Consider the following 25420-nt stretch of genomic DNA (forward strand, 5'->3'; position numbering starts at 1 on the left):
AGACAAATTAATATTAATATGCATGTTGCACAGGACCTTCTGATTCAAAGACAAAAGCCAAGTAAATTTTTGGTTTGGCAACTACCTGGTCAGTCCAGCAAGTTTTGTGCGAAACTCATTGAAGTCTTTTGATTGGCCCTCTGCATTAAGGTAAACATGTAGCTCCTTTTCTGCACATTGATGAAGTCTTTCCAACCCAGACTCTGCCTCATCTGCACAAAAAGCCAAAGTTAAAACTTAAAAGAAGGCAAAACAAAGATAAGTTTAGAATCAAGCTCAATAATACTACTAACCTTGCAAGTAGTCAAAGAACTGTCTCTTGGCATGTTCATGCTCTGGTAAATAATATCCATAAGCATATGTCCATTTCAAAACATGCCTACACTCAACGATCTGAAAAAAAAAATAGTAAGGAAAACATTATTTTATTTCTTCAAGTGAAGAAACTGTACCTTGAAATAAAAGTTAAATTATCTTACCTGAAGCCAGGCCTCAGTTATGAACATTAGCTGTGACTCAGGTTGGCACTGTATGTCACTCAGCTTCTCAAGCTAAAAATTGAATAAATTGTAAAACTTAGATAAGTAACAATAGGAACAGTCTCAGCCAAGTAAATGTAGAACAGGAAAACAAAAAAAAAATCTGCCTCCCTCCAATCACAGGAATAACACATGGTTTATATATTGAAGATGAATATTGCTTGAGCAAAAAAAAAGCAGAAATATCTTATAAATTAGGATAGTTACAACTGAAGAGAACTTATTTGTTGGCAGCAAAGTATTTTTTTTTTTAAGTGACAAGTAGGCATGAACAGTTAACATACAAAAAGCTAATGTTATAAACAAAATAGGAAAGAGTCGAAATACTGTTCTCTTGGGATATACTTTGCTCAAAAAATAATAAGGCATACTTCTGCAGTGCTATTTCCTTTTCTATTCGAAAAAAAGAACTAAAGATCTAATTCAAGATTGGTGAACCAAAAGAACAACCACTTGAGGGGCATGTCCCACATTTTTATACATTAATAAGAACATGTGCCTTTGCTAATTAGCAATTGATTGAGTTAAAACTCCATGAATCCTAAAAGAAGAAAGTCGTGCATGGTCAAAACTATCAGCCTCTGAAAAATATACAATAAGCATGAGAGAGAGGGGGGTTAAAAAAACCAATAATAATAATATCCACCTATTAATTTTAGTACTCTACAATTTGATTATGAAACTAACAATATATCACTTACATCATAAATATGTATATATATCACATGAAGAAATCTACAATTTGATAGCACATATCACACTAGATCATCAGTAAACTAATAATTGGTTCAGAAAAGAGAAAAAAAAAAGTAATAATAATGCTTACATGCACGCTCTGCATTTGCTGTAAGTCTGCAAGTGCTTTTTGCCTAGACTGCAATTAGAATGAAAAATAAGAAATCAGACTCCACCATTACGTATATAATAAAAGAGCAAGAATCCACAGTTCCTTGACAATCTAGCAAGGGTCAAAACAACAAATAATATCAAACATCACATTCTATTTGTTAAAACCTCACTACAAAGACGAATCAAAGTCAAACTAGCTGATAGGAATTAATTGATTTGTTATAAGAAACGGCTGGTATAAAATACTAAAAAAGGAAATAGCCACAATATATATACCATTACCAAGTGTTGTATTTTGTTGACCCACTCTGTCTATAAATGATGTTATTGGAGTCTGAACTGTATATTAAATAATATCCAGAAACCTATAGCAATTCTGTGACATTTTCATGTCTTGAAATACAAAACTCATGAATTCCTAATTTTCACAACTCACTTTTTGGACCTTGAGTTTGAAAAGAGTCGTCAAGCCAAATGTATGTACCAATTATTGTCACAATTCAAAACTTATGAATTCATAAATGGGTTGATGATGTCTAAATACTAGATGCTTATGATATTCTAGATTACTATGTGGATATGGGTTTATTTGCTATTTCAATTCACTTTAAGTTTGATTTATAAAATTCAAATTTTGTTTAATTTTGATTTCATTCAGTAAGAACTGCATATTTGACCAGGCCTAATTATATGGACAGGCTATTGGAATTAGTGATAAGAATACATCACTCTCTTATCTTCTTACTCTTCTATTTCTATTTCTAACGCATTCTTCATTGGCCTTCCTTCACTCCTTTTATCTTTTCCCTATATTCTAATCACTAAACTGATCCTACAATTTCTTTTTTAAATTGGTAAATTATTAGCTGAAGTAAAAATTATTATTTTCTACAAAGTAATAAAAGTAAAATATTCCTGCATGAAACATTAGATATAAAGAAGCACCTAAGTAAACACGCAGAACATACATTCAACAAAACATTCCAAAGGTAATTGCAGCTATTACTACAAAGGGATATATCTATTAAATGAATGGGGAATAAAGTGCTTCTGTCAAAAGATAATAAGGTCAAAGTAGAAAGTGGGCTTGAATTTTTTTTATTTTCTTTTGGTGAGATTGGATTGGATAATATTTATCATTTGATTTTGTTTTGAAATTGGAGAGTGATTTTGTTGTAAAATTAGAGAGACTATTAAAAAAAATAATTAATCCTCCTAACATGGGATAGCTTAATCTAATTGCAAAACTTGAGAGATAATTTTATCCTATCCAATCCCTCATTTTTATGTATTGCAGGGCAAGAAAAAAAAAGTTAACAACTTTGCATCCAACTTATTTTCTCCTAATTCTATGTTTATCTCTTCTATTTTTTAATCCAATCCCACTTTCCAAAGGTAAACTAAGGGTACTATTTTAAGATACATTGTTTCACTCTTTTTTTCCCTTAAAATCAACATTGTCCATGCAGAAAAAAAAAAGGAATGCTTCGCATATTGAGTGATCAATTTCTGCTATAAATCATAACAGAAGAATCATCAAAGTAAAAAGGAAAAAAAGACTAAATTGAAACGTCAACAACTGAAAGAATATTAGCACATTTGGCGAACTGGTACATACCGATTGGTTAGTTGCCCATCTTTCGTAATAATGAGTATACCTCTCTAGCGAGTTCTTGGCCATCTCTCTTCTTTTCTCAGCTTCATCATACTGTAAAATTGACTCACTTAAATATAGCACCAAAAGTATAGGGAAACATATCTCAAGTGACAAATAAACATTTAAGTTGTATTGATATATACCACTCCCTCTTGCTTTGCTGTTTCGTAACGATTGCATGCATAAAAACCGCCAGTCCTCTCACCATGGTCCGACCAAGCACCAAGGCAGAGCCTAGAAGCATTAATAAATTCATTAGGATTAAGCAACCACAAGTAAACTTCTTCTTGAAAGGAATTAGTAAGAGAAAAGAAATGGGCCAAAAAAACAAAAGAAAAGAAAGAGGTTATACAAATAGAAAATATAATGTGCCTCAGTCATCCATGATAAACAATGTTCTGAACAAAGGATCTCTATTCCTCTAGAACGAGTAATTCAATGATTCACATGACAAAAGGCATTCACATATACAAATGACATTAACTAAGAACAAAAGAGTAATGCAACAAAACACCCCTTCCTAGAATTACAAAATGCAAAAAGTTAATTAGCAAACCTGTAATTCCAATTAAACTGAGTTCTATTTACAGTTGCAAAGAATCTTACCAACAAAATTCAAATTTACAAGGTGGAGTGCAAGTAATATGCATACACCCTTGGTTTTTCTCAATCGGCCGTTTGCACTTTGGACAGGGTTTAGAATTAGCCAATATCCTCAAAATCACCAAAGATGTATAAATTAGAACACAGCATTTTGTACCCAGAGAAGTCTTAATAAAGCATCTTGTAAAGACAGTGAGCCAAGCCATTCATAGATCCTAACTAGACCTAGACATCTTGTATTCATGTCATGATTTGAACCAGCAGTTAAAATTACATTCTCCCTCAAAATAGCCCTAATTTCTGAAATAAGTGATTCATCGCCATAGTCATAATACAAGAAATCCAAGTAGAGGGAAATATGAGAAAACTCACTTCAGAGTAGCCATGACGAGACGAGACGAGATGAGACGGAGAAAGAGCTCCACTCTGGAGAGACGAGATGAGAGAGAGACTTCGTGAGGCGGTGAGGGCGGAGAGGGCGGAGTGAGTCTTCGTGAGTGAAAGATGGAGGCTGAGAGAAATCTTTCGGGTAGCTTAGATTTGAGAGGGCGGAGTGAGTCTTCGTGAGGGCGGAGGGGCAGAGTGAGTCTTCGTGAGTGAGAGATGGAGGTTGAGAGAAATCTTCATGAGTGAGAGATGGAATTTGGCAGATGAGACTAACAAAAAAAAATTCATTTTGGCGCTTGAGTTTTATTATTCATATGGCGCCAAAATGTCTTCCGTGTGTTTTTAATCCCACACCAATAATAGCACTTCTAAATATATGCTATTCTTTAATGTAATATATACTAAATATTGTTGTAGTGACCGATTTGTTATCATGAAAAGATGGTTCAATGCCTAGTGCAACCAAATTTTTGACAAATTTTGTGATAATTACACTATAGTAAATTTCAAGTTGAAAAAATCTTTATTTTATGCACCAATGCAATGACTCCTATAAGAGAGAGTTCTTATTTAATCAAGTGGGTGATATGTTATATTTTAAAATATAATGGTTGATTAAATAAGTATTACAATAGATAACTATTTAATCTAGTGGGAGAATGTTATATTATTTTATAATATAATGTAATATTATATTATTTTATAATATAATGTAATATTATATTATTTTATAATATAATGTTTTAGATTAAATGAATGTGACAAAGAGTGTCACATATTGTAACATATAATAGAGAGTTACAATATTTAGATATATGAGAAATATCCAAATATGTAACATATTTGGTGTTACAAATTCAGCTACAAATTTGTAACTTCCAAATATTACCCTTTATTGTGTAAATTTGTTGTTACACAATATTGAAATGAATTTCTTAAAACCATATGTGAAAGGGCTGTTAGAGATATGATTTTAACCCTAAAAATTGGGAGGGTGTTGGAACCGTTTGGAAAAACAGCACAAAAATTTGTGTTGAAAATGGTTAGTGGCCTCTCCACAGGATGTTAGTGGCTGCGGCTTATGGGACAGAGAGCAGTGACCGCGGCTACTGATGTCCTTAGCCGCGGCCACAAGTGAAAATATGACAAGATTTTTCAGTTTTTCCATTTCCTTTTGAACGGCTCCAAAAGCCCAAATAACTCCCAAACCTCACTTTTAATTCCATAAGCATCCAATTAATCATTGGTAACAGTCATGGGGGTCGGTGAAATTTGAAATTTAAAGGGTGTCTCTAAACTCTTTAAATAGGAGCCGATTGCTCACTTGAAAGACACAATTTTCTATCCACTAGAACATTTGGCTAGAAACACCTAGAGGCTTGATTATTCCAGAAAGCATTTCCAAAATCTGTGAGAGATCCCTTAGTGCTTGAGTTAGGAGGAAATAAGCTTTTAGATAAAGGTTTCAAACCTTGTTCAAGTTGGTGATCCCCAACACTCTTCACTTTGGTAGTGTGAGTGAGAGTTGTTTGTCTTTTGTTTCTTCTTCTTTTCTTTTATTCTATTGTTTTTCATCTTCATATTCTTCCTCTCTATTTTCTTGTATTTCTTGTTTAGATTTGTAATCTTTTCTTTTCTTTTGTTACAAACACTTTTGCTTTACTTGTATCTTTTGCTTAGATTTGTTTTTCACCATTCTCTTCTTCTAATTCTTTTGTTATTTATTTGTATTTTCAGTTATAGAGTTGTAACACTATTTAATCAATCTAAAGTTTATTTGTAATATTTTGTCTGGAGTAGTATTTTCTTACCAATTTCCATTGAGACAAATATATTTTTCCTAACAATCATATGATCGAGTAATGTTCTTTGGTTAATATATATATCTACGTTTCATTATTGATAATTTCTTGAACCATTAAATAATTATTCATTTTTTGAGGAACAAATAAATAGTTTATCATACCACTAATATTTTATTATCATTAACAAGAATTAATAGTAATTTTATTGAATGTGTAAATAGATAAACCCTTGTGATATATATAGGGTAGGTTGTATGTAATCAAATTTAATCAATTTTTAGATATACTTAGTATTTTATTATTAATTACGAACATTATAAATAGTTCAATTAAACCTTAAGTGTTAAAATATTCAAAATGTTAAGCAGTACTGCTAGTTAACATAGTTTGTTGGTAGTGCCTGTTTCGATCTTGTTCGATATAACACTCAAAAAATACATTAAGCATATAAATTTTGAGATATATTTATTATATATTATTAATTATGGACATTATAAATAGTTCGTTTAAACTATAAAGTGTTAAAATATAGGACATGTTAAGCATTACTGATAATTAACCTAGTTTGTTGGTAGTGCATGACTGGTTCGATCTCCTTCGATATAACACCTGAAATTAGTATTACGTTAAGCTTTTGAACTACTATTTTGTTATTTAGACAATAAAATGTTTCTATTATTGTGTACAGATAATTGAAATAATTTTATTAATTAAACGAGAAAAAGAAAAAGAAATTCCTGGCGCAAAACCACTTTTCCCAGCGCAATATTGTGTCGGTGAAAGTACTTTTACCAGCGCATTTGACGAAATGCGCTGGGAAAAGTAAAGCGGGAAAATTCCCGCCTTCGCATTTTAAAACATGCGTGATAGGTGAAAACTTTTGCCAGCGCGTTTTTTTGCGCCGACAAAAGTCCACTTAAATGAAACGACACAGTTTTGTATTAGGGCAACATGGATGACTTTTGCCGGCACAATTTTTGACTTTTGCTAGCGCAACGAAATGCGCCGGCAAACGTTTAACGATATTTCACCAGCCGCCCCCTCCCTTCTTCCCCATTCTGCTCTCTCTCTCTCTCTCTCTTCACCACCCTCCACCCCACCCCACCCCGACCACCACGCCTGTCGACACCCCACCCCACCCCACTACGACACCGCACCACCCCACCCCGACGCCACCACCATCGTCGACACCCCACCTACCACGATGCCACCCCTCCTCCCTCCTCCCCGACGTCGTACCACCACCCCGAGCCCCACCCCTCCTGTCCGCGGTTTGTTTTTTTTATTTAAATATTTTTTTATTTTATTTTTCATTTATTTAGGTTTTTATTTGTTTTTGGTTAATTTTTTATTTTTGGTAGAGACGACCTCTCCGCTATTGTTGCCGACCATGAGCAAACCCATTGTAATTTTGTTCTCTTTGTTATTTAGTTATTTTTATAATTTATGTTATTAGTAATTAAAAAACAATAGTTTTTGTAAAATAAGAAAATGGAATATGTATTGTTGTTTTATTTTAATGCTCTATATGTATAGGTTTTTCTTTTACAAAAATAGATATATTATTATGTTCTATTGTATTTTTATATTATAAATTGTATTTTTGTTTATAATATTTATTAAAAAAATTATTTTGATTTTATTATAAAAAAAGATTTGATATATGTAGTTAATCTTTGTTTATGTTGTGTATGCTCTGAGAATATTCTGTATATTTTTGTGCGTAGTTTGTAGGTTTTATAAAATTTTGGGATAGTTTAAAATATAGTCGTTATGCTGCCCAAATTTTGTTAGTCTTAGGAAAATTAACATTAATTATAAAAAAATATTAATTAAATTTTAAGTAAACTTTAATTTTTATTTTAAGTAATGTTGAAAAAATAATTAATTAAATAAAATATAATTAAGTAATATACAAATATAATAAAGTTGTTATGAAATAAGAATTAAGTATATAATTAAATAAATTTGAGGAATAATTAAAAATATTTACAAAATACAATTAATATATAATTAAATAAATTTAAAATTATATTTTAATGAATTAATATTTAATTAAATAATGAATAAATAAAACCAACAATCAATTAAATGATTTACAAAAAAATATAATTGCATAAGACATAATTGAACGATTCTTCCATAATACATCATAATTTGTTGTTTTGAAAATAAGAGATCGTAATACATATAAATATTATTATCACTTAGTGATAATTTGATCTCTTAATAATTTTAGTTGAAGATGGCGAGCGATAGAAGATGGATAAGTGCAAGGAATCATTGGTCTCTGGAGTATAGAAATGGTGTTAAGGAGTTCTTCGAGGTTGCTCAAAATATGGTGAACGATCGCGGTTTGACTCGTTGTCCGTGCAAGAAAAGTGGGAATGTTAAGTTCCAGCCTATAAATAAAATTTCGATGCATTTATTCAATAATGGCATCATACAGTCCTACAAAAGTGTGGCATTACCATGGAGAGGCGCTGTCGCCGCCAGCAGATGTGGTACGAGATTAGGATAGAGATGAGATAACGGATATCCTGGAGGGTGTTTACGTTGAAGATCACGATCCCTCTAGAAACTATAATGATCCTCCCCAAGATGATGTTCAACATCGCGATAAGTATGACAATTTATTCAAGGAGATGTCAAGTGAACTGTACCCGGGTTGCAGAAAGTATTCCGCGTTGAACTTCTTGGTGAAGTTGATGCATCTGAAAGTTATTAACAAGTGCAGCAACCATTACTTTGATGGTTTTCTGGAATTGTTAGTCAGTGCTATGCCTGACGGAACAATTTTACCTAAGTCTAACTATGGGGCGAAGGCAAAGTTGTGGAGTATTGGATTGGGATATGAGTCCATTGATGCTTGCAAGCATGACTGTGCACTGTTTTGGAAGGAGAATGCGAATTTGGAATATTGTCCAGTTTGTGGTGAATGTCGCTGGCAAGATAATCGTGGGAACGAGAAAAAAGTGGCTCATAAGGTAATGTGGTACTTTCCGTTGACGCTGAGATTGAAAAGGCTGTACAGTTCGAGATATACTCCAAAGGATATGAGATGGCACTATTCTAAAAGGCCAAGAAAGATGGTGTGATGAAGCACCCTGCTGACAGTAAGGCATGGAAGCACCTTGATGAGTTGTACCCATCTTTTGTAGTGGAACCTTAAAATGTTAGACTTGGGTTGGCTACAGATGGTTTCAATCCTTTTGGGAACATGAGCAACTCTTACAGCATGTGGCCTATGATACTTGTCCCATACAACTTGCTATCGTGGAAGTGCATGAAACCATAGTCATTAATGTTGTCTATTCTAATTCCTGGTCCTTCTTCACCTGGAAAAGATATTGATGTCTATATGAGACCTTTGCTTGACGAGTTGAAGGAGTTATGGGTGAATGGTGTCGAAACATGAGATATATACAATAGTACCTTATTCAATATGTGTGCAGCAATCTTGTGGACTATTAACGACTACCCAACTTATGCTATGATGTCTAGGTGGAGCACAAAAGGGTACAAGGCATTCCCCACATGTAATGAAGAAACTCCATTTGTAGGGATTATAAGTAAAATTGTATACTCTGGCCATAGAAGGTTTCCTGATATGGATCATGAATGGAGGAGTAAACGAGCACTATTCAACGGTAACAAGGAACTCAGGCCACCACCAAAAGATTACTCTAGTGTGATGTGTTGAAGCAATTAGAGAATTTGCAGATTAGACAACCTGAAAAACACAAAGAATTTGGTGGTGTGAAACGCAAAAGTGCTCTGGCCGAACTTAACTCGTCAAAGAAGAGCATATTTTTCGTGCCTGATTATTGGAAGGAATTATTGCTAAGGCATAACTTGGACGTAATGCACATTGAGAAGTATGTTTGTGATAGTGTCTTGGGAACTTTGTTAAACTTAGAGGGAAAATCTAAAGACACTGACAAGGCAAGACTTGATCTAGCAAACATGAAAATTAGGAAAAAACTCCACCTTCGCAAGGAGGGAAACAAGTGGAAGAAACTGCACGCCTGTTACATCCTCAGTGTCCTAGAGCATCGAGTTTTCTGTGAATTTGTGAAGTCAGTTGAATTCCTGGATGATTTTGCTACAAACCTTTCGAAGAAGGTCAATGTCAATGATGGCAAGATAACTAGGTTGAAATCACACGATTGCCACGTGTTGTTTCAGCAGTTGTTGCCCGCCGCAATTAGATCGTTTTTGGTTCCTGAAGTTCGGAAGCCAGTTATTGAGTTGTGCGGTTTTTTCAAAAAGCTTTGTTAACGGACTTTCAATGTGAAAGACCTTGAGAAGATGGAGAAAGACATTATCATCATTTTATGCAAGTTGGAAATAATTTTTCTTCCTGCATTTTTTGACATTATGGTGCATTTGGTTTTGCATCTTCCGAAAGAGGAAATTCTTGGCGGTCCCATGCACTTTAGGTGGATGTATCCCATTGAACGGTCAATGGAGGTTTATAAAAAATATGTAAGAAATCGTGCACATCCAGAAGGTTCAATTGCAGAAGCTTACATGGTGAACGAGGCCTTAACCTTTTTCTCAATGTACCTCTGGGGGGTTGAGACTCGATTCAATCAACCTGAGAGGAATGACGATCGTGTTGAATCCCAACCAAATAGGGAATATTCTATTTATAAGGCTGTTGGTCATCCATTTGGTAAGAAATCAAGTATGCTCCTCAATTCACATTTAAAGCAAAAGGTTGAGTGGTATATCTTGAACAATTGTGTCGAAATTAAGGAGTACCTTAAGTGTGTTTTCTAGTCTTTTTCAATAAATTTTTTTGGTTTATATACCGAGTAAAGGGAAAAATCATAACATTGTTGTCTATTTGTAGTGAGCATATGGATGAATTACGAAGATGGGGGGGCTCGAATCTTGATGTTCAACAAGAAACTGAGTTTCTTCAGTGGTTCAAAGAACGATTAAGTATATTAGTCAATTCTTTTTAGAAACCCTACTTAATCAATACAAAAATAACTTTCAATGTTAATGTTGATAGATGAACGGTTTGCATGAGTCAACACCTACAGAAGTTAATAATGAATTGTATGCTCTCGCAAACAAATCAAGTGGCACTGTGTTCTCTTATCCAGGGATGATAGTGAATGGTGTCAAATTTGTGATTCATGGTTGTGATATGAAGCTTAAAACACAAAATTGCGGTGTAATGGTGCCAAGCGAGGAAGGAGTGAACTACTATGGAGTTCTGGAAGAAGTAATTGAATTGTCCTAGTTGATGGGTGACAATGTTCTCCTATTCAAGTGTAGATGGTTCAATACTAGTAGAATTAAAGTGTAATCCAATTTTAGGAGCGTATATGTCAAGGAAGAATGTTATAAAGATGATCCTTTCATTCTCGCATCTCAAGGGAAGTTGGTGTATTATCTTCAAGATGTGAAAAATGGGGATGATTGGAGGCTCGTTAATGAATACATTCCAAGGAATGTATGGGATTTCTCAAATTCAGATGTTGATGATACTGAGACCACAAATGATATACCAATATTGCAAGAAGTTAATTCTTCTTCATTTCAGTTGTGGGTAGAACTTCCAATTTTTGATAATCTTCAGTATGATCGGGTTGATGTCAATCCCATTGAAGTGTACAACGTCGATGATTTGGTTGGTGAAGGTTCAGATGAATTGTTGTCGATGATGAAGTTGAATTTGAAGATGACACGTTGGTCGAGTATGAAGATGATGATTATGACAGCAATGCTCTAGTCGATAGTGATAGTGATTGTGGTGTCTGTAATGATGTTGTAGTTAGTGATGATGAGGACAGTGATATGTACTTTGAATAAATATTTGTAACTTTTTATTTAATTCAATGAAAACTTTATTTATTATCATTAATTAATGATAGTATCAAATATACGTAGTGCACCTCGTGGATACCTTGGGGATAGTCAATATATTCATGTGCTAGTACTCATTTTTTCAAGATATTTGATGAAATATCTTGAAAAAATGAGTATTAGAACATGTCTGCTTACTATCTCCAAGGGATCGACTAAGCCAGAATAGGGTAGGTTGGGAAAGACAATAAGTAATAAAATGTTAATTTTATGTATAAAAAAAGCAATAGACATGCACCTAGTGGATGCCTTGGGGATAGTCAATGTATTCATGTACTGGTACTCTTTTTTTAATGATATTTGATGAGATATCTTGAAAAAATGAGTATTAGAACATGTGTACTTACTATCTCCAAGGGATCCACTAAGTCAGAATAGGGTAGGTTGGGAAAGACAATAAATAATAAAATGTTAATTATATATATATATAAAAGTAATAGACATGCACCTAGTGGATGCCTTGGGGATAGCCAATGTATTCATGCACTGCTCCTCATTTATTCAAGATGTTTGAGAAACATTTTGAAAAAATGTGGAGAAGTACATGACTGCTTACTATCTCCAAGGGATCCACTAGGTCGGAATAGGGTAGGTTGGGAAATAACATAAGTAATAAAATGTTAATTTTATAACAAAAAATAATAGACATGCACCTAGTAGATGCCTTGGGGATAGCCAATGTATTCATGTACTGCTCCTGTTTTTTACAAGATGTTTGAGAAACATCTTGAAAAAATGCGGAGAAGTACATGACTGCCTACTATCTCCAAGCGATCCACCAGGTTGGAATAAGGTATGTTGGGGAAGACCATAAGTAATAAAATATTAATTTTATAACAAAAAGCAATAGACATACATAATTTGAACTAGATGATTAATTTTTAATGTAGAATGACCGAACCAAGTAATAACACTGGTAGTGGCTCCAAGAGGGGCAGGGGAGCTTATTATGATGCCAATATCGAGAAGGAGCTGGCCACCAAAAACGTTAGCCATCTGAAAGTAGAGTTTGATGCACAAACTGGAAAAGCTATTCAAGCGTACGGCAAGTGGTTCAACAATTCCATGGCTCATTAGCTTGGGAACAAGTAATACCACCTAATCTCCAAGTTATTCGGCATAGGTTATCAATAAGAATTTTGTAAATCTTTAATAACTCATGATTAATTATTTTTTCTATCTTCATAATATTTTGACAAATTTCAAATTTAATTGTGATTTTAGGACAAATTCATTTATCCATAAGATAATCTAGTAATCAATGATGCAATGGTAAGACAAATGCAAAAGCATATGAGTGATTGGCGCCACATGATGAAGAAACACTAGGTAGAGGTTGGAGGAGAGGTGGAGAACGAGAGAGTAAAGTTGAAACCTTATAATTCGATTAGTTCTTCTGATTGGGCAATTCTATGCGATTTTTAGGCTTCTGATTCTCAGCAGGTATACCTTAGTTTTTACATTAATGTTTAATAATAAAATTACAATCTAGATTGAAGAGTATTATTTTCTGTTTGAAGCGTATATCGAAGAGAAATAAAGAGGCTCAAGCAAAAATGACCATACCAGGAGGACACGTCCAAATCCATCGTTGCCCATGTTTATGATCACGTAAATTATAATAACCTATATATTTACAGTTACGAAAATATTATAAAGGTAACATTGTTTAATAATTTGTTTTTTTAGATTGGCCCGTCTACTCGCCATTTTCTGAGCATGATCAACACATTCGAGCACCTCCACAAGAAGAAGGATAAGTGGATTAGTGATGAAGCGGCGACAAAACATGTAAGTTGCCTAACCTTAACTAATTTATGATCATTTAACTTTATAAAAGTTTAGTAAATAATTAATAAATATAAATTATTAATTGTTCGGTGTCAATTAGTAATTATTTATTAATTATTAATTAAATATATAACAATTAAATCTTTATAATCTATGTGTCAATATTTTTATGACTAATGATTGTGGACTAAGATAAAAAAAAGAACGTAACTAATGTTTTCCCTGTATCATGAAGCTTATGGGCTAAGTTAGTTTGTTCACGAATATCCATATCTAAATAAAAAACATGCAAATATTATTGATGAATATGTTTAGAGACGTAAATTCCCCATTAATGGAATTAACTGCTCTTACTGTATATATTAACAATTTCTTCATTATTATGATTTAGATATGGATTTTCATGACCCAATTAACTTTAGCCCATTTGCTCCCTGATACAGGAAGAAAATTAATTACATTCTTTTCCAATCACTGGTCTGTAATCATTAATGATAGGATGTTGGCAGATAGATAATAAAGTTATACTTTATATGTAGTTATATTAAAAACTTCTAAGTTAGGTTTTCAAATAATGTTATATTGGAATGTGATATATGTGTTTTTTATTGTGCAGTCTGAGATGACTGAGCGTCGAGCATCGCAAAGTACGACCCCTGTATCATCTCCTGCTTCTTGTGTCGGCGATAATGTCGACGGTCAATTCCCGCTTGATATGGACATTGTCACGGATGTCATTGGGCCCCACTCGCGTTATAAGAAATGGTTTGAGGGGTTGTCTAGGTTGAGGGCAATTGGCGCAAAGAGGGCAACACCTTCATCAACTTCTCAAATGTCCGTGCAAAGAGGGGTTGCCTAGGTTGAGGTCAACGGCGTCAAGATGTACTACCCAGTGCTTTGTTGAAGCAAGTTCGTGTATTGGCTCCTGGTTTTACTGTCGACATACTAGAATAGGATCCGAATGAGGACGATGGTCCAGGTGACGATGATGCTCACGGGGGCGGGGATGATGAGGAGGACAATACATATTTGTAGAACTTTTTTATTTATTTAAAGTTTAATTGATTAGAGATTTAATTTACTAAACTTTTTTTATATTTTCATGTTTCGTAAAGACAATAAACATTAATAGTTATAAAATATTTTTTATTTATTTATAAAATCTTAATTTTTATTTTATTTCTAATGAAATAATATTACTAAAATAATTAAATAATATATTGAAAATAAAATTAGTAATATTATCAAAAAAATTATTTAAAAACACTTTCATGACGCAAAATTGCGTCAGCAAAAGTCTCTACCTTTACCGGCGCCAAAACGCGCCCTTAAAAACCTACTATTATCAGTGCAAAATGCGTCGCTAAAGATATCCACCTTTGCCGGCACAGTTTTACGCCACTAAAAGCAACAACTTTTGCCGACGCAAAGTTGCGCCGCTAAAAGTGTTTTTCACAATCCTGTCGAAATTTTTTTCGTCGGAGCATCCGTATTTTTTTTGCGCAGTTTTGCATGGCTAAAAGATACATTTACCGACGCAGTACATTTTGCGTTGCCAAAAGTCCCATTATCGACGGATGTACGCCGTCACTTTTCGCCGACACAAAAGCACGTCGGAAAAGCCCGAATGGCTTGCCAGCGCAAAACGTGACTTCTGCCGGCGCGTAAAGGTCTCATTTTTTGTAGTGTATTTTGTTTATCTGATTAATATATTTGTTATATATGATTTTGTTTATTTTGAATCACTGGTTTTAGTTTAATTTTTCAAAAACATTTGTGCTAGTTCATTTTATTAAGTTAGTTTTAAACCTGTTTGTTTATTTAAGTTTGATTTATACTGTGTGTTCTAGAAAATATATTTCTTTTTACAGATTAATCTAATTAGTTTATTTTTTAAATGTGTATAATATATTGTACTTAACCAAGTTTGTTGTTATGTTTCATATATAATTGCTGGGTGTTGCGAAATTTAATAGCTATGCAAGTGCACACAATCGCAATTTGTAATAAATCTTGGCAAGACCAAATATCGTCCCAAAAGGACTTAATTATCAATTACCAATCAATTAATTTTTTTTGTTTCTATTTTGTTAACAATATTTTTGGGTGTAAAAGTAAAGAAGAAGAACATAAACCATTGTAAACTTCAAGAATAAAGCAAGATAAAGAAACACAAGAAATAAATTCAAGATTAAACAATTAGGGGTTTGGATCTCATCAACTATCCCTCCTATCAATTACTAATGCAGGTTTTGTTTTCTCCTTCTTATTAAGCTAGCAATTTTTCAAAAGCAGTTTATAATCAGGTTACGAATTACAAACCTCGCCCTAGATGAGAATTTTCTATATTTCTATGATAAATTCATCAACTAGGAAGCATTAACATTCACAATTTTAATATGCCACATAAACAATCACGATACTTTCGTTCTGTGATTAAGCTTATGTCTAACCTATATCAATGCATAATTAAATCTCACTTTTCAGATTTTGATTCAAAAACATGTAGATTATGATACTAGATGGCCAATCAAATATCAAACAACAAGCATAGATAGGCAAGAGACTCAAAAATCAAAGAAGAAAATCAACTTTGCATTAGATCATAATAGGAGTTCAAGTAACTCAATTAAAATCCCTAATAACAAATTTAGTTCATAATCATCATTCTAAACATGAACAACAATGGAAAATAACATAAAATTCTAAGGTAAAAGAAAAAGAACTGTTGAAAATAATTGGCAGTGCTCCATAGTGTATTCCTTGCTCTCCAAAATTGTCCTCCCCCAAAAAAGTCTCCTCTATTTCTTTCGAAGTTAGGTTCATAACCTAATTTTTCTATCCAAAGAAATCTGGACCGCAACCCAACTATTCAAGTGTTGCGGCCCATGTCCTGAAAATTGGATCCTTCGTTCAGGCGGGTCACAACCCAACTTTTCCTCTGATGCGACCCGTGTATTTTTTTGGGGATGATAATCCTTTAACGCTGCTGCCCTCCGTCGAGTGCCACGGCCCGTCCAGAACTTTAAAAACATGCATTCTATAAAGGACCTGGCCGCGACGCCACCAAGTCATGCCGCAACTCTTTATAACTTCTTCAATTTAAACACTTTTTGTCCCGAAAATTCACCGAAGCCATAAAATATCTTGACGACTCATTTTTTCACAGAAGCAACATCAAAAAGTCATTTTTTCATCACTTTTCTGCAAATTTTCTTCATTTTCTCTTTTCCTTTATTTATTGACAGTTGCAGTGAGAACTCGTCAACGATGTTAAGTTAGAAAAATCGAAGTATAGTGCTTATGAATGAAGAACTTCAAAAATTTACTTAGAAACTTAGAAAATAGTTGCAGAAGAAAAATGGAGAAAGGAACTTGTATTTCTCTATTGTATCAAGCTACAATGTTTTTTCCAACTCCCTTCAATGTTGAAGAGGGGTTCCCTTTATAGTAGGCTCTAATGGCCCCTGATACATTGTGGTCCAGGGGACCAGATTGTACACAAGTACATTGTCAGGAGAGTGGTATCAGGTGTAGTGGTGTTGGGAGAGTGATGGTCGGCTCGGGCACATGTCAGAGGAATGGAGATGGCGCTACCACTCCTCGTACTCCCCCCCACCACCACTACTTGTCGGGTACAGGTGTCAGGTCTGTGCCTTGATCCTTGCAGGCATGTACATACCTATCTAGAGGTACCTTGTTCGTACTTCTTGTCTCTTGTGGGCTACCTTGAATGACATACTTGGTTGGCCTTCTATATTCTAACCCGATACCAAATCATCCCGGGGTATTTCCCCTATCTGTGAGTTAGTCCTCCCCTTGCACATATTCATGGAGTTCCAGACTTTGTACCTCGTAAGAGGTCCCAATTGGCTAATTGGAAAGGGTGTACCTCGTTGGTGGTCCCAACTTCAGCAAATGGTGTAAGGCCTTTTCAACGAGGTGGATGGTGCATGCAATGAGGCTAGTGAGATCTCGTAGGGATGTGGGGAGGAGAGACCATGGGCTCTTTCACAGATGCTCAAAGGCGAGGTTCAATGTTTCTCATGGATGTAGGAAGGTCCTGGCGTTGTATGCACTCGTGAGGTGTGAGGCGCCATATGCACCTGCGAGGCAACAGGGGTGCGAAGCGCTACATGCACCCGTGAGGCACCGTATGCATCAGTGAGGTGCGAGGCACCATGCGCATCTGAGGTGACGCGGCCTCACGAGGCACTTGGGCGTGTGAGGCATTAGGGGCGCGCGAGACCCATGTGGGTGTGTGAGGCGATGAGGCTCATGAGACACCTGGGGCGTGTGAGATCCATGTGGGCGTGCGAGGCGATGAGGCTCGCGAGACGCCGGGGTGCATGAGACCCATGTGGGCTTGCGAGGAGATAAGGCTGGTGAGGTGCCTGGGGCGCGCGAGACCCATGTAGGCATGCGAGTCGATGAGGCTCGTGAGACGCCTGGGGCGCGCGAGACCCATGTGGGCGTGTGAGGTGACGAGGCTTGTGAGGTGCCTGGGGCGCGCGTTACCCATGTGGGTGTGCAAGGCGACGAGGCTCGCGAGACGCCTGGGGCGTGCAAGACCCATGTGGGCGTGTGAGGCGACGAGGCTCGCGAGACGCCTGGGATGCGCGAGACCCATGTGGGTGTGCGAGGCGACGAGGCTCGCGAGGCGCCTAGGGCGCGTGAGACCCATGTGGGCGTGCAAGGCAACGAGCCTCGCGAAACGCCTGGGGCGCGCAAGACGCTAGTGGGTGTTCAGGGCAAAGTTTTATTTGGAGCAAGGTTGATCCGCGCGAGGCGCACCCAGAGTGAGCTCGCCATAGGCAGCTGGTATTGAGTGAGGCTTATGCATTATTAGCCTATGCTTCATTTCATATCTCCACCCTCATAGTGTTTGAGCATTGCTTTGAGGGATCAAAGGGACTTAAGACATGGTTGCTTTGGACGTCCTAGGGACCTTAGACATGAGATGTGGGCCTTTTACCGGTGTAGAATTTTCAGCATCCACATTGACTCAAACCTGAAAAACAACAAAGACAAGCGTAATACTGTGCTAAATAATTGAAAAACTTAAATAAAAACTCTCTAAAATACAAAATAAACATAACATAAAATGAGACTCAACAAACTCCCCCAAACTTAACCTTTACTTGCCCTCGAGTAAAGACTCACACTAAACTCACGTAACTAGAAAACTGAAAAACACAGATGACACAATCTTATGAATCAAGCCAACAACAATGAATTAGCCTCAATTTTAGAAAATGTCATGCAAAAATCCAAAATCCCAATTTGTAGAAACAATCCAGAGTTTCAATTAAACTACACCGACAACCTGATTCAATCAAAAAATGCCTATTCAACCATAACCACAAAAATTACTCATGAATTGAATCATATATATGCATGTCAAAACTTACCATCAGACCATCAAACGTTTGATCCATATTCTTGCATTGTTCATCACTCTCAACTATTGTAGACAAAATATGCTCACAAATCATTAGGGCTTTAGGCTCATAACAATAGGCTTAGGCAATGTGTAGATATATGTCATTTAGGCTCCAAATTACCATAAGCATATGAACATACAAACCAACAATTTACCCAAACAATTTCCAAAGAAAACCTCATATAAACCCAAGTAAAGGTTGAGAAACATTTATTTCACTTGATCATTCAATATTTTTGTTTTAAATCAAACTAAACTCCCCCAAACTTGCTTTTGTGAAAGCATAACAAGAGTGTAGCTTGGATTTTCAATTTTTTTTTATTATTATTATTTTCATCATTTTTTCTCTTCATTACAATACACCAAATTACAAAACTAATCACATCCCAATACAATTCATTCTCCATTATTTATCCATATGGTCATAGTAATTTGGTAAATGAATGAAAACTAACAAAATATCTATTTGGCTCACAATTGGTGTCAAACAAAAAAGAGGATAATTTTAGGCTCCACAAGGGTAACAATGGAAAATTACTTTTGGGTTGGCATGAAAGATTCAAACATTCAAAGAAATTCCCTAGATCACTTTACTAAACATATCTCCTCTAGGATTTCGTCTCAAATGATAAACAAGCAAGTTCTAGATTTATTCATTCATCAATCCACAAGCCAATTTTTAACAATGCATACATTCAAATTCCAATTGCAAAGATTTTTTTTTCAATCATGGCTAAACATTCATTTTTTTCATGGATCGAAACAAGATACCAATGAAGTCTAACCAAGCACACAAATTCAATTGATCAAAGGATTCAATTGATAAATTTTTTTGGAAATTTCCACAACATTTACTTCTATATCATAGGCTAGCATTGACGACTTGATTCACACAAACATGACACTGTACCAATCCTAGACACAACAACATAGTAAATATAAGACTACCAAATACAATACACAACTAAAACACAAACAATAGTAAATCTCCTCCCAAAAACATAATTGACACATTGTCCCCAATGTGTCATAAAAAAAAGAAGAAAAGAAAAGAAAACTTACCGAATAGGACACCCGCCACATCAGTATGGCGGTGGTGGAGGCGGTGGGTTGTAGGGCATGTACGTCGGGGGATACATAAAGGTATTCTGGTCGGCCTCACTCATCGACCACCGTTGTACTAAAGCATTGAGTGCATCCACATGCTGTGCTTCATACTCACTGCTCTGCTCCATATATTGAATGAAATGTTGGTTTTGAGCATGATGTGACTGGATCATATATTGATTTTGTTGAATGATGTAATCCAGCAGATTATGCATGCGCTGAGTATGGTAATCAATGGGCCCAGCAATAGCCAAATAGGGCGTACTACCACTTGGCCCCACATCATTAGCTCAACCTGTACCAACGGGATCAATCTCCTCATCGTCTCCGCCCCGCGGATGTTTGGGGACTTGGCCAGGTTGTGGGGGCTCAAGAGAGGCCAGAGGAAAACCATGAACCATAGATAGAGTGATCGATTTCATAGGCTTCCATATGATGTCTCCTTCAATCATTCGCACCTCATAAGTCTCACACAGCTGAGTTATAAATGTGCCATGCGCTAAGCCACGAGTGGTGTTGAACTTGCTGATGTTTCTAATGCTATACCTAACTACACGTCCCACATCAATTATTTTCATGATAGCGTAAATCAACATAATCTCTCCTGATCAATGGAAGATAAATGAGTGCTGGGCAATAGACGAGCACTCACGAAATAAGCCCAACCACAGGCAATGCGATTCAACTGCCATCAGAACAAATGCTTTGGCTCACTTACATGATAATTAAATCGAGCCCTCGTCATGCTCAATGTCTCTGCCACCTCTACATAATCGACTTTGCTAAAATGAGCCAACCTCCAAGGTTCATCCTCAGTTGCCAGATTAGTAGTTAGGTGGAGCAAAGTATTAAAAGAGTCAATGTCAGATGGCACTTCCTTTCCCTGAACAAAAACTTTTAGCTCATCATCTTGACTTGGGAAATTGGCATAAAACTCATACAGTTGAGAGTAGTTGGCACTATCCACCTATATTGGCTTAAAAAACATACCCCAATTTCTTCTAGTAATTTATGCTCTTGTTGACTCATATGTGGGATCATTTGGGTATGGTTCTACTTGATACTCCATTCCCCTTTCCGGAATAACTGATTTCCCATTGATTCTTTTAAACAATTCCACAACCTCCTTAGTTTTGAATTTGTCTGTATTAAAATCAGTGCGTGGTGATGGTGGTCGTTGTGTTTGTGGGGATCAGAATGAGGAGACTTTCTTTGACCACCTCTTGGAGGATTTCTTTTAGGACCCTTCCCACAAGTTCAAAAATGATTTCAATCACCAAACTTCCTAGAAAAAAATTGGGCAACACCTCCCATTGTTTTTCTCACTTCCCCAAAATCAAAATATCACCAAAATAATCCAAAAACGCACCAAAAATTCACTTTCAGTCACAAGCCCACAAAATTGCTCCACAATAATTCCCACTCACAATTTATCCACAAACTACTGACTTAGCACTGACAATTCAAAAAAAAAATTCATAAATTTTACTTACTTGAGTGAGAAAGCACCCCCCCCCCCCCCCCCCCCCCTCCTCTTCCCTTTTTTTTTTTTTTTAACTATTCTCCTTCTTTTGACAACAACAATTTTAGATTTCCATGGTGTTGAATAGAAATTTTTGGATGTAGGTTTTTATGGAGGAGAAAATTGATGTTTTAGGTCAATTGAATGAAATTGGAAATGAGAAATGGTTTAGGATGGTGATTTAATGAAAAAGGATGGATTATTGAGGATGACAATGGTGGATTCGGAGGTATGGGGAAGAGGAAAAACAAATATGTAAAGTGAAGTGGAGAAAAATTAGGGTTTTTTCCTCTTTAAATTAGTAGCGCAATCCAGCGCCACGGCCCACCTGTTTTTTCTGAGAATTTTGGCTTCAAGGGCCACGACCCTCCTTTGTCTTTGCTATGGCCTGCCTCCTTTTTCTGCAAATTCCCAGGTATGAGCGTCGCGACCCTGTAGAGTTATGTCACGACCCGTGTCTCATTGGCAGAACCACTTCATTTCTGTAAGGGGCCTTGCCACGGCACAACAAGGCTGTACCGAGGCCCTTAATAAATTTTTTTCTACTTGCATTTTTGAGTTCTCACGCTTTCCACGGTTCCATATTTACAAAAATAATCCAAAAATTCATAATTAACAAGTGCAAAAATTTAATTTAAAAATTGTTTCAACTAGACAAAAAGATGTAAAGAAAGCAAATAAGAAATATGGGATGCCTCTCAAATATCAAACAATAAGCATAGATAGGCAAGAGACTCAAAAATCGAAGAAGAAAATCAACTTTGCATTAGATCATAATAGCAGTTCAAGTGACTCAATTAAAATCCCTAATAACAAATTCAGTTCATAACCATCATTCTAAACATGAACAACAATGGAAAATAACATAAAATTCTTAGGTAAGAGAAAAAGAACTATTGAAAATAATTGGCAGTGCTCCATAGTGTATTTCTTGCTCTCAGAAATTGTCCTCCCCCAAAAAAGTCTCCTCCTTTTCTTTCGAAGTTGGGTTTATAACCAAAATTTTCTATCTGAAGCAATGTGGGTAGTGACCCAACTATTCAATCATCGCGACCCATGTCCCAAAAAATGTTTCCTTCGTTCAAGCGGGTCGCAGCCTAGCTTTTCCTATGCTGCGACCCGTGCATTTTTTTTGGGCATGAGAATCCTTCAGCGATGCGGCCCCTCCTTTCAGCCCCGTGGCCCATGCAGAACTTTGAAAACAGGCATTCTGTAATGGAGCTGGTCGCGGCGCCACCAAGTCGTGCCACGACCCTTAATAACTTCTTCAATTTAAATACTTTTTGTCCCGAAAATTCACCGAAGCCGTAAAATATCTCGAGGACTCATCTTTTCATAGAAACACCATCAAAAAGTTGATTTTTCATCATTTTTCTGCCAATTTTCTTCATATTCTCTTTTCCTTTATTTATTGACTAAAACCTAAAACAACAAAGACAAGAGTAATACTACACTAAATAATAGAAAAACTTAAATAAAAACTATCTAATATACAACCTAAACACAACACAAAATGAGACTCAACACTGGGTCATATATATATTTTTGAATTGATAACTATTCTTGTTGTTTTTGAATTATTTTTTTATTTGTTTAATGAATGTGTTTTTGTAATTATAAATAGGTTTGAGATTTATATTTCAAACAGGAGGATAGGCCACACATCAGATTATGATCCTATTAAAGTGATCAAGGAGAATCTTTCGGATGAATAGCTTTCTATGTTGAGGGAATCGGTTGTTTGACATCTTATCGACATCAATCCTTTCGATGTTAGTCACAACTGCTGCACCATGTATTATTGAGAGAGGTTAAACAACCTAACAATGACCCCTTTGTTCTCTCCACCATTTTTTTTTTGGAAACAAAAACCGCAACCACCCCTTTCTCTCTCTCCCTCACTAGTTACACCACCACCATTTCTCTCTATCCCACCTCAATTCACCCCTTTCTCTTTCTCCCTCACCACTGCCACCACTACCATCACAACATTGCCCCACCACATATGATCTCCCATTTCTCTCTTTCTCCCTCTAATTTTTTCGTCGCTGCCTACCTTTGGAATCACCGCCAGACATCAAAACCATGGAGGTCATGTCGTCGTCTTCCAAATAACAGGTATATATATATGTGTTTTTGTATATATATATTATTTATTAAATTTTTCATATCTGTATATATTTATATGCTTTTTAAGGTTATTTATATATATATATATTTATAAATTAGTTTTTTAATTTTTTATGTGTATGAATGTTTGGTTCCATCACTCTCTCTCGGGCTATCTCTCTCGACAGTCCTCTCTCTCGATCTAACTCGGGTAATTTTTTGTTTTTGTTTAATTATTGTTTTCATTATCTTGATTAATATTATGGAAATTTTTTAAAAAACATAGATTTATTAATTTAAATTTTAATAAGTAGTTAAATAAAAAAATATTTTAATTTAGAAAAAAAGTATAAGTGGGTTGTGAAAAACATATTCATATTTTGATTCAAGTTGAAAGGAAAACGATAAGTAGAATTTGAATAATTTTTAATTTATTGATTATTTATAAATATTATTTGCTATTGTATGGATGTTTTGGAAATTATTTTATGTTGTAAATAGAGTTTAAAAATTTTGCGTAGGCTAAAATTCAGTCATTATGCTATCCAAATTTCATCAAACTTAAACACAATTATACATTTAATAAAAAATATTACTAATAAAATTAAACTTTAGAAACTATAATAGTCACTTAATTGGATTATTAATAAAATTATTATACTTAAACATTTATAAAATAATTAATTTAGTAATTTTTAAATGAACAATAAAAAGTGAAATAATTCGTTCATATGAACCATTAATATAAATAACATTTTATGAAAAATATAATTATACTTAAACAAATTAAATAAATACTAACATTTATCACTAATAAAGATCTCTACAAAATAAATAAAAAATTTGTCAAATGAATTGAACTTTAAAAAATAAAAAAAAATAGTAATAATTTTTTTAACAAATACAATTGTGACTTTATTGAATTATTAGTAAAAGAATTATATTAAATTATAAATAAACAAATTTAATGTAATAATTTAAAGCTAATCATAATTAATTAGTTAAATTAATAAATACATTAAGAACTAAGTTAAGCTTCAAAAAAATATAAAATGATGGTTAAATTTAATATATAATTGAAAATAAATTGAGTTAAATTAAGTTTTCATAAATTTAGCATTAATTTGAAAAAAGAAAAAGTAAGATTGATAATTAAAAAATAACTAATTATGAAAAATCCTGACAAATATGAAAACTAAGAATGGAAATAATTACTAATAATTAATTTCAATTATATTTAATTGAATATTAATTAAAATAGGAATTAATAGTAAACATTATTATAATCACATTCTTAATAAATGTAGATGTAATTATTAAAGAACATTTAATCATAAATATTATAAAATAAGACCTTATAAAACATCATAATTTTTTAGTGATATCATAAGACTTTATAAGACATCATAATAATATAGTTAAGATAAACAAATATTTCATTTTTATTGCTTTTATTTGGTGATAAAATTTGATTTCAAAAGATAGGATAGAATTTTGATCTATTATCACCTAGTGCCAATTTTTTTATTATTTTTAATCACCAAAAGCCTTAGACCCGTTTGGAGAGGTTGAGTCAGCAAGGACTCTTAAATACGCTTCTTCGAATTATCCAGGACTTTTTTGACCGCATGGATAATTTTGGATTGTTGTGTAACTATAATTTGATCTATTAATCATTTTATTGTTTCGTTAGTAGAGACTTCAGTCTGTGTCTCCTTATTTGTT

The 25420-nt window shown here is 34.7% G+C and overlaps 1 protein-coding gene across 1 annotated transcript; it reads right to left on the reverse strand.

The window, feature by feature from the left end:
- Positions 1 to 81: 81 nt before the first annotated feature.
- Positions 82 to 3854, reverse strand: LOC133806136 (probable E3 ubiquitin-protein ligase ARI8). The gene is made up of 7 exons (XM_062244264.1): positions 3652 to 3854; positions 3189 to 3279; positions 3007 to 3096; positions 1366 to 1413; positions 480 to 551; positions 294 to 393; positions 82 to 212 (listed from the first exon to the last, which is right to left on the reverse strand). Exons 1-7 carry the CDS (start codon positions 3852 to 3854, stop codon positions 82 to 84), a joined length of 735 nt encoding a protein of 244 aa, XP_062100248.1.
- Positions 3855 to 25420: the final 21566 nt, after the last annotated feature.

This window comes from Humulus lupulus, chromosome X (assembly GCF_963169125.1).
Source record: "Humulus lupulus chromosome X, drHumLupu1.1, whole genome shotgun sequence".
Lineage (NCBI taxonomy): Eukaryota > Viridiplantae > Streptophyta > Magnoliopsida > Rosales > Cannabaceae > Humulus > Humulus lupulus.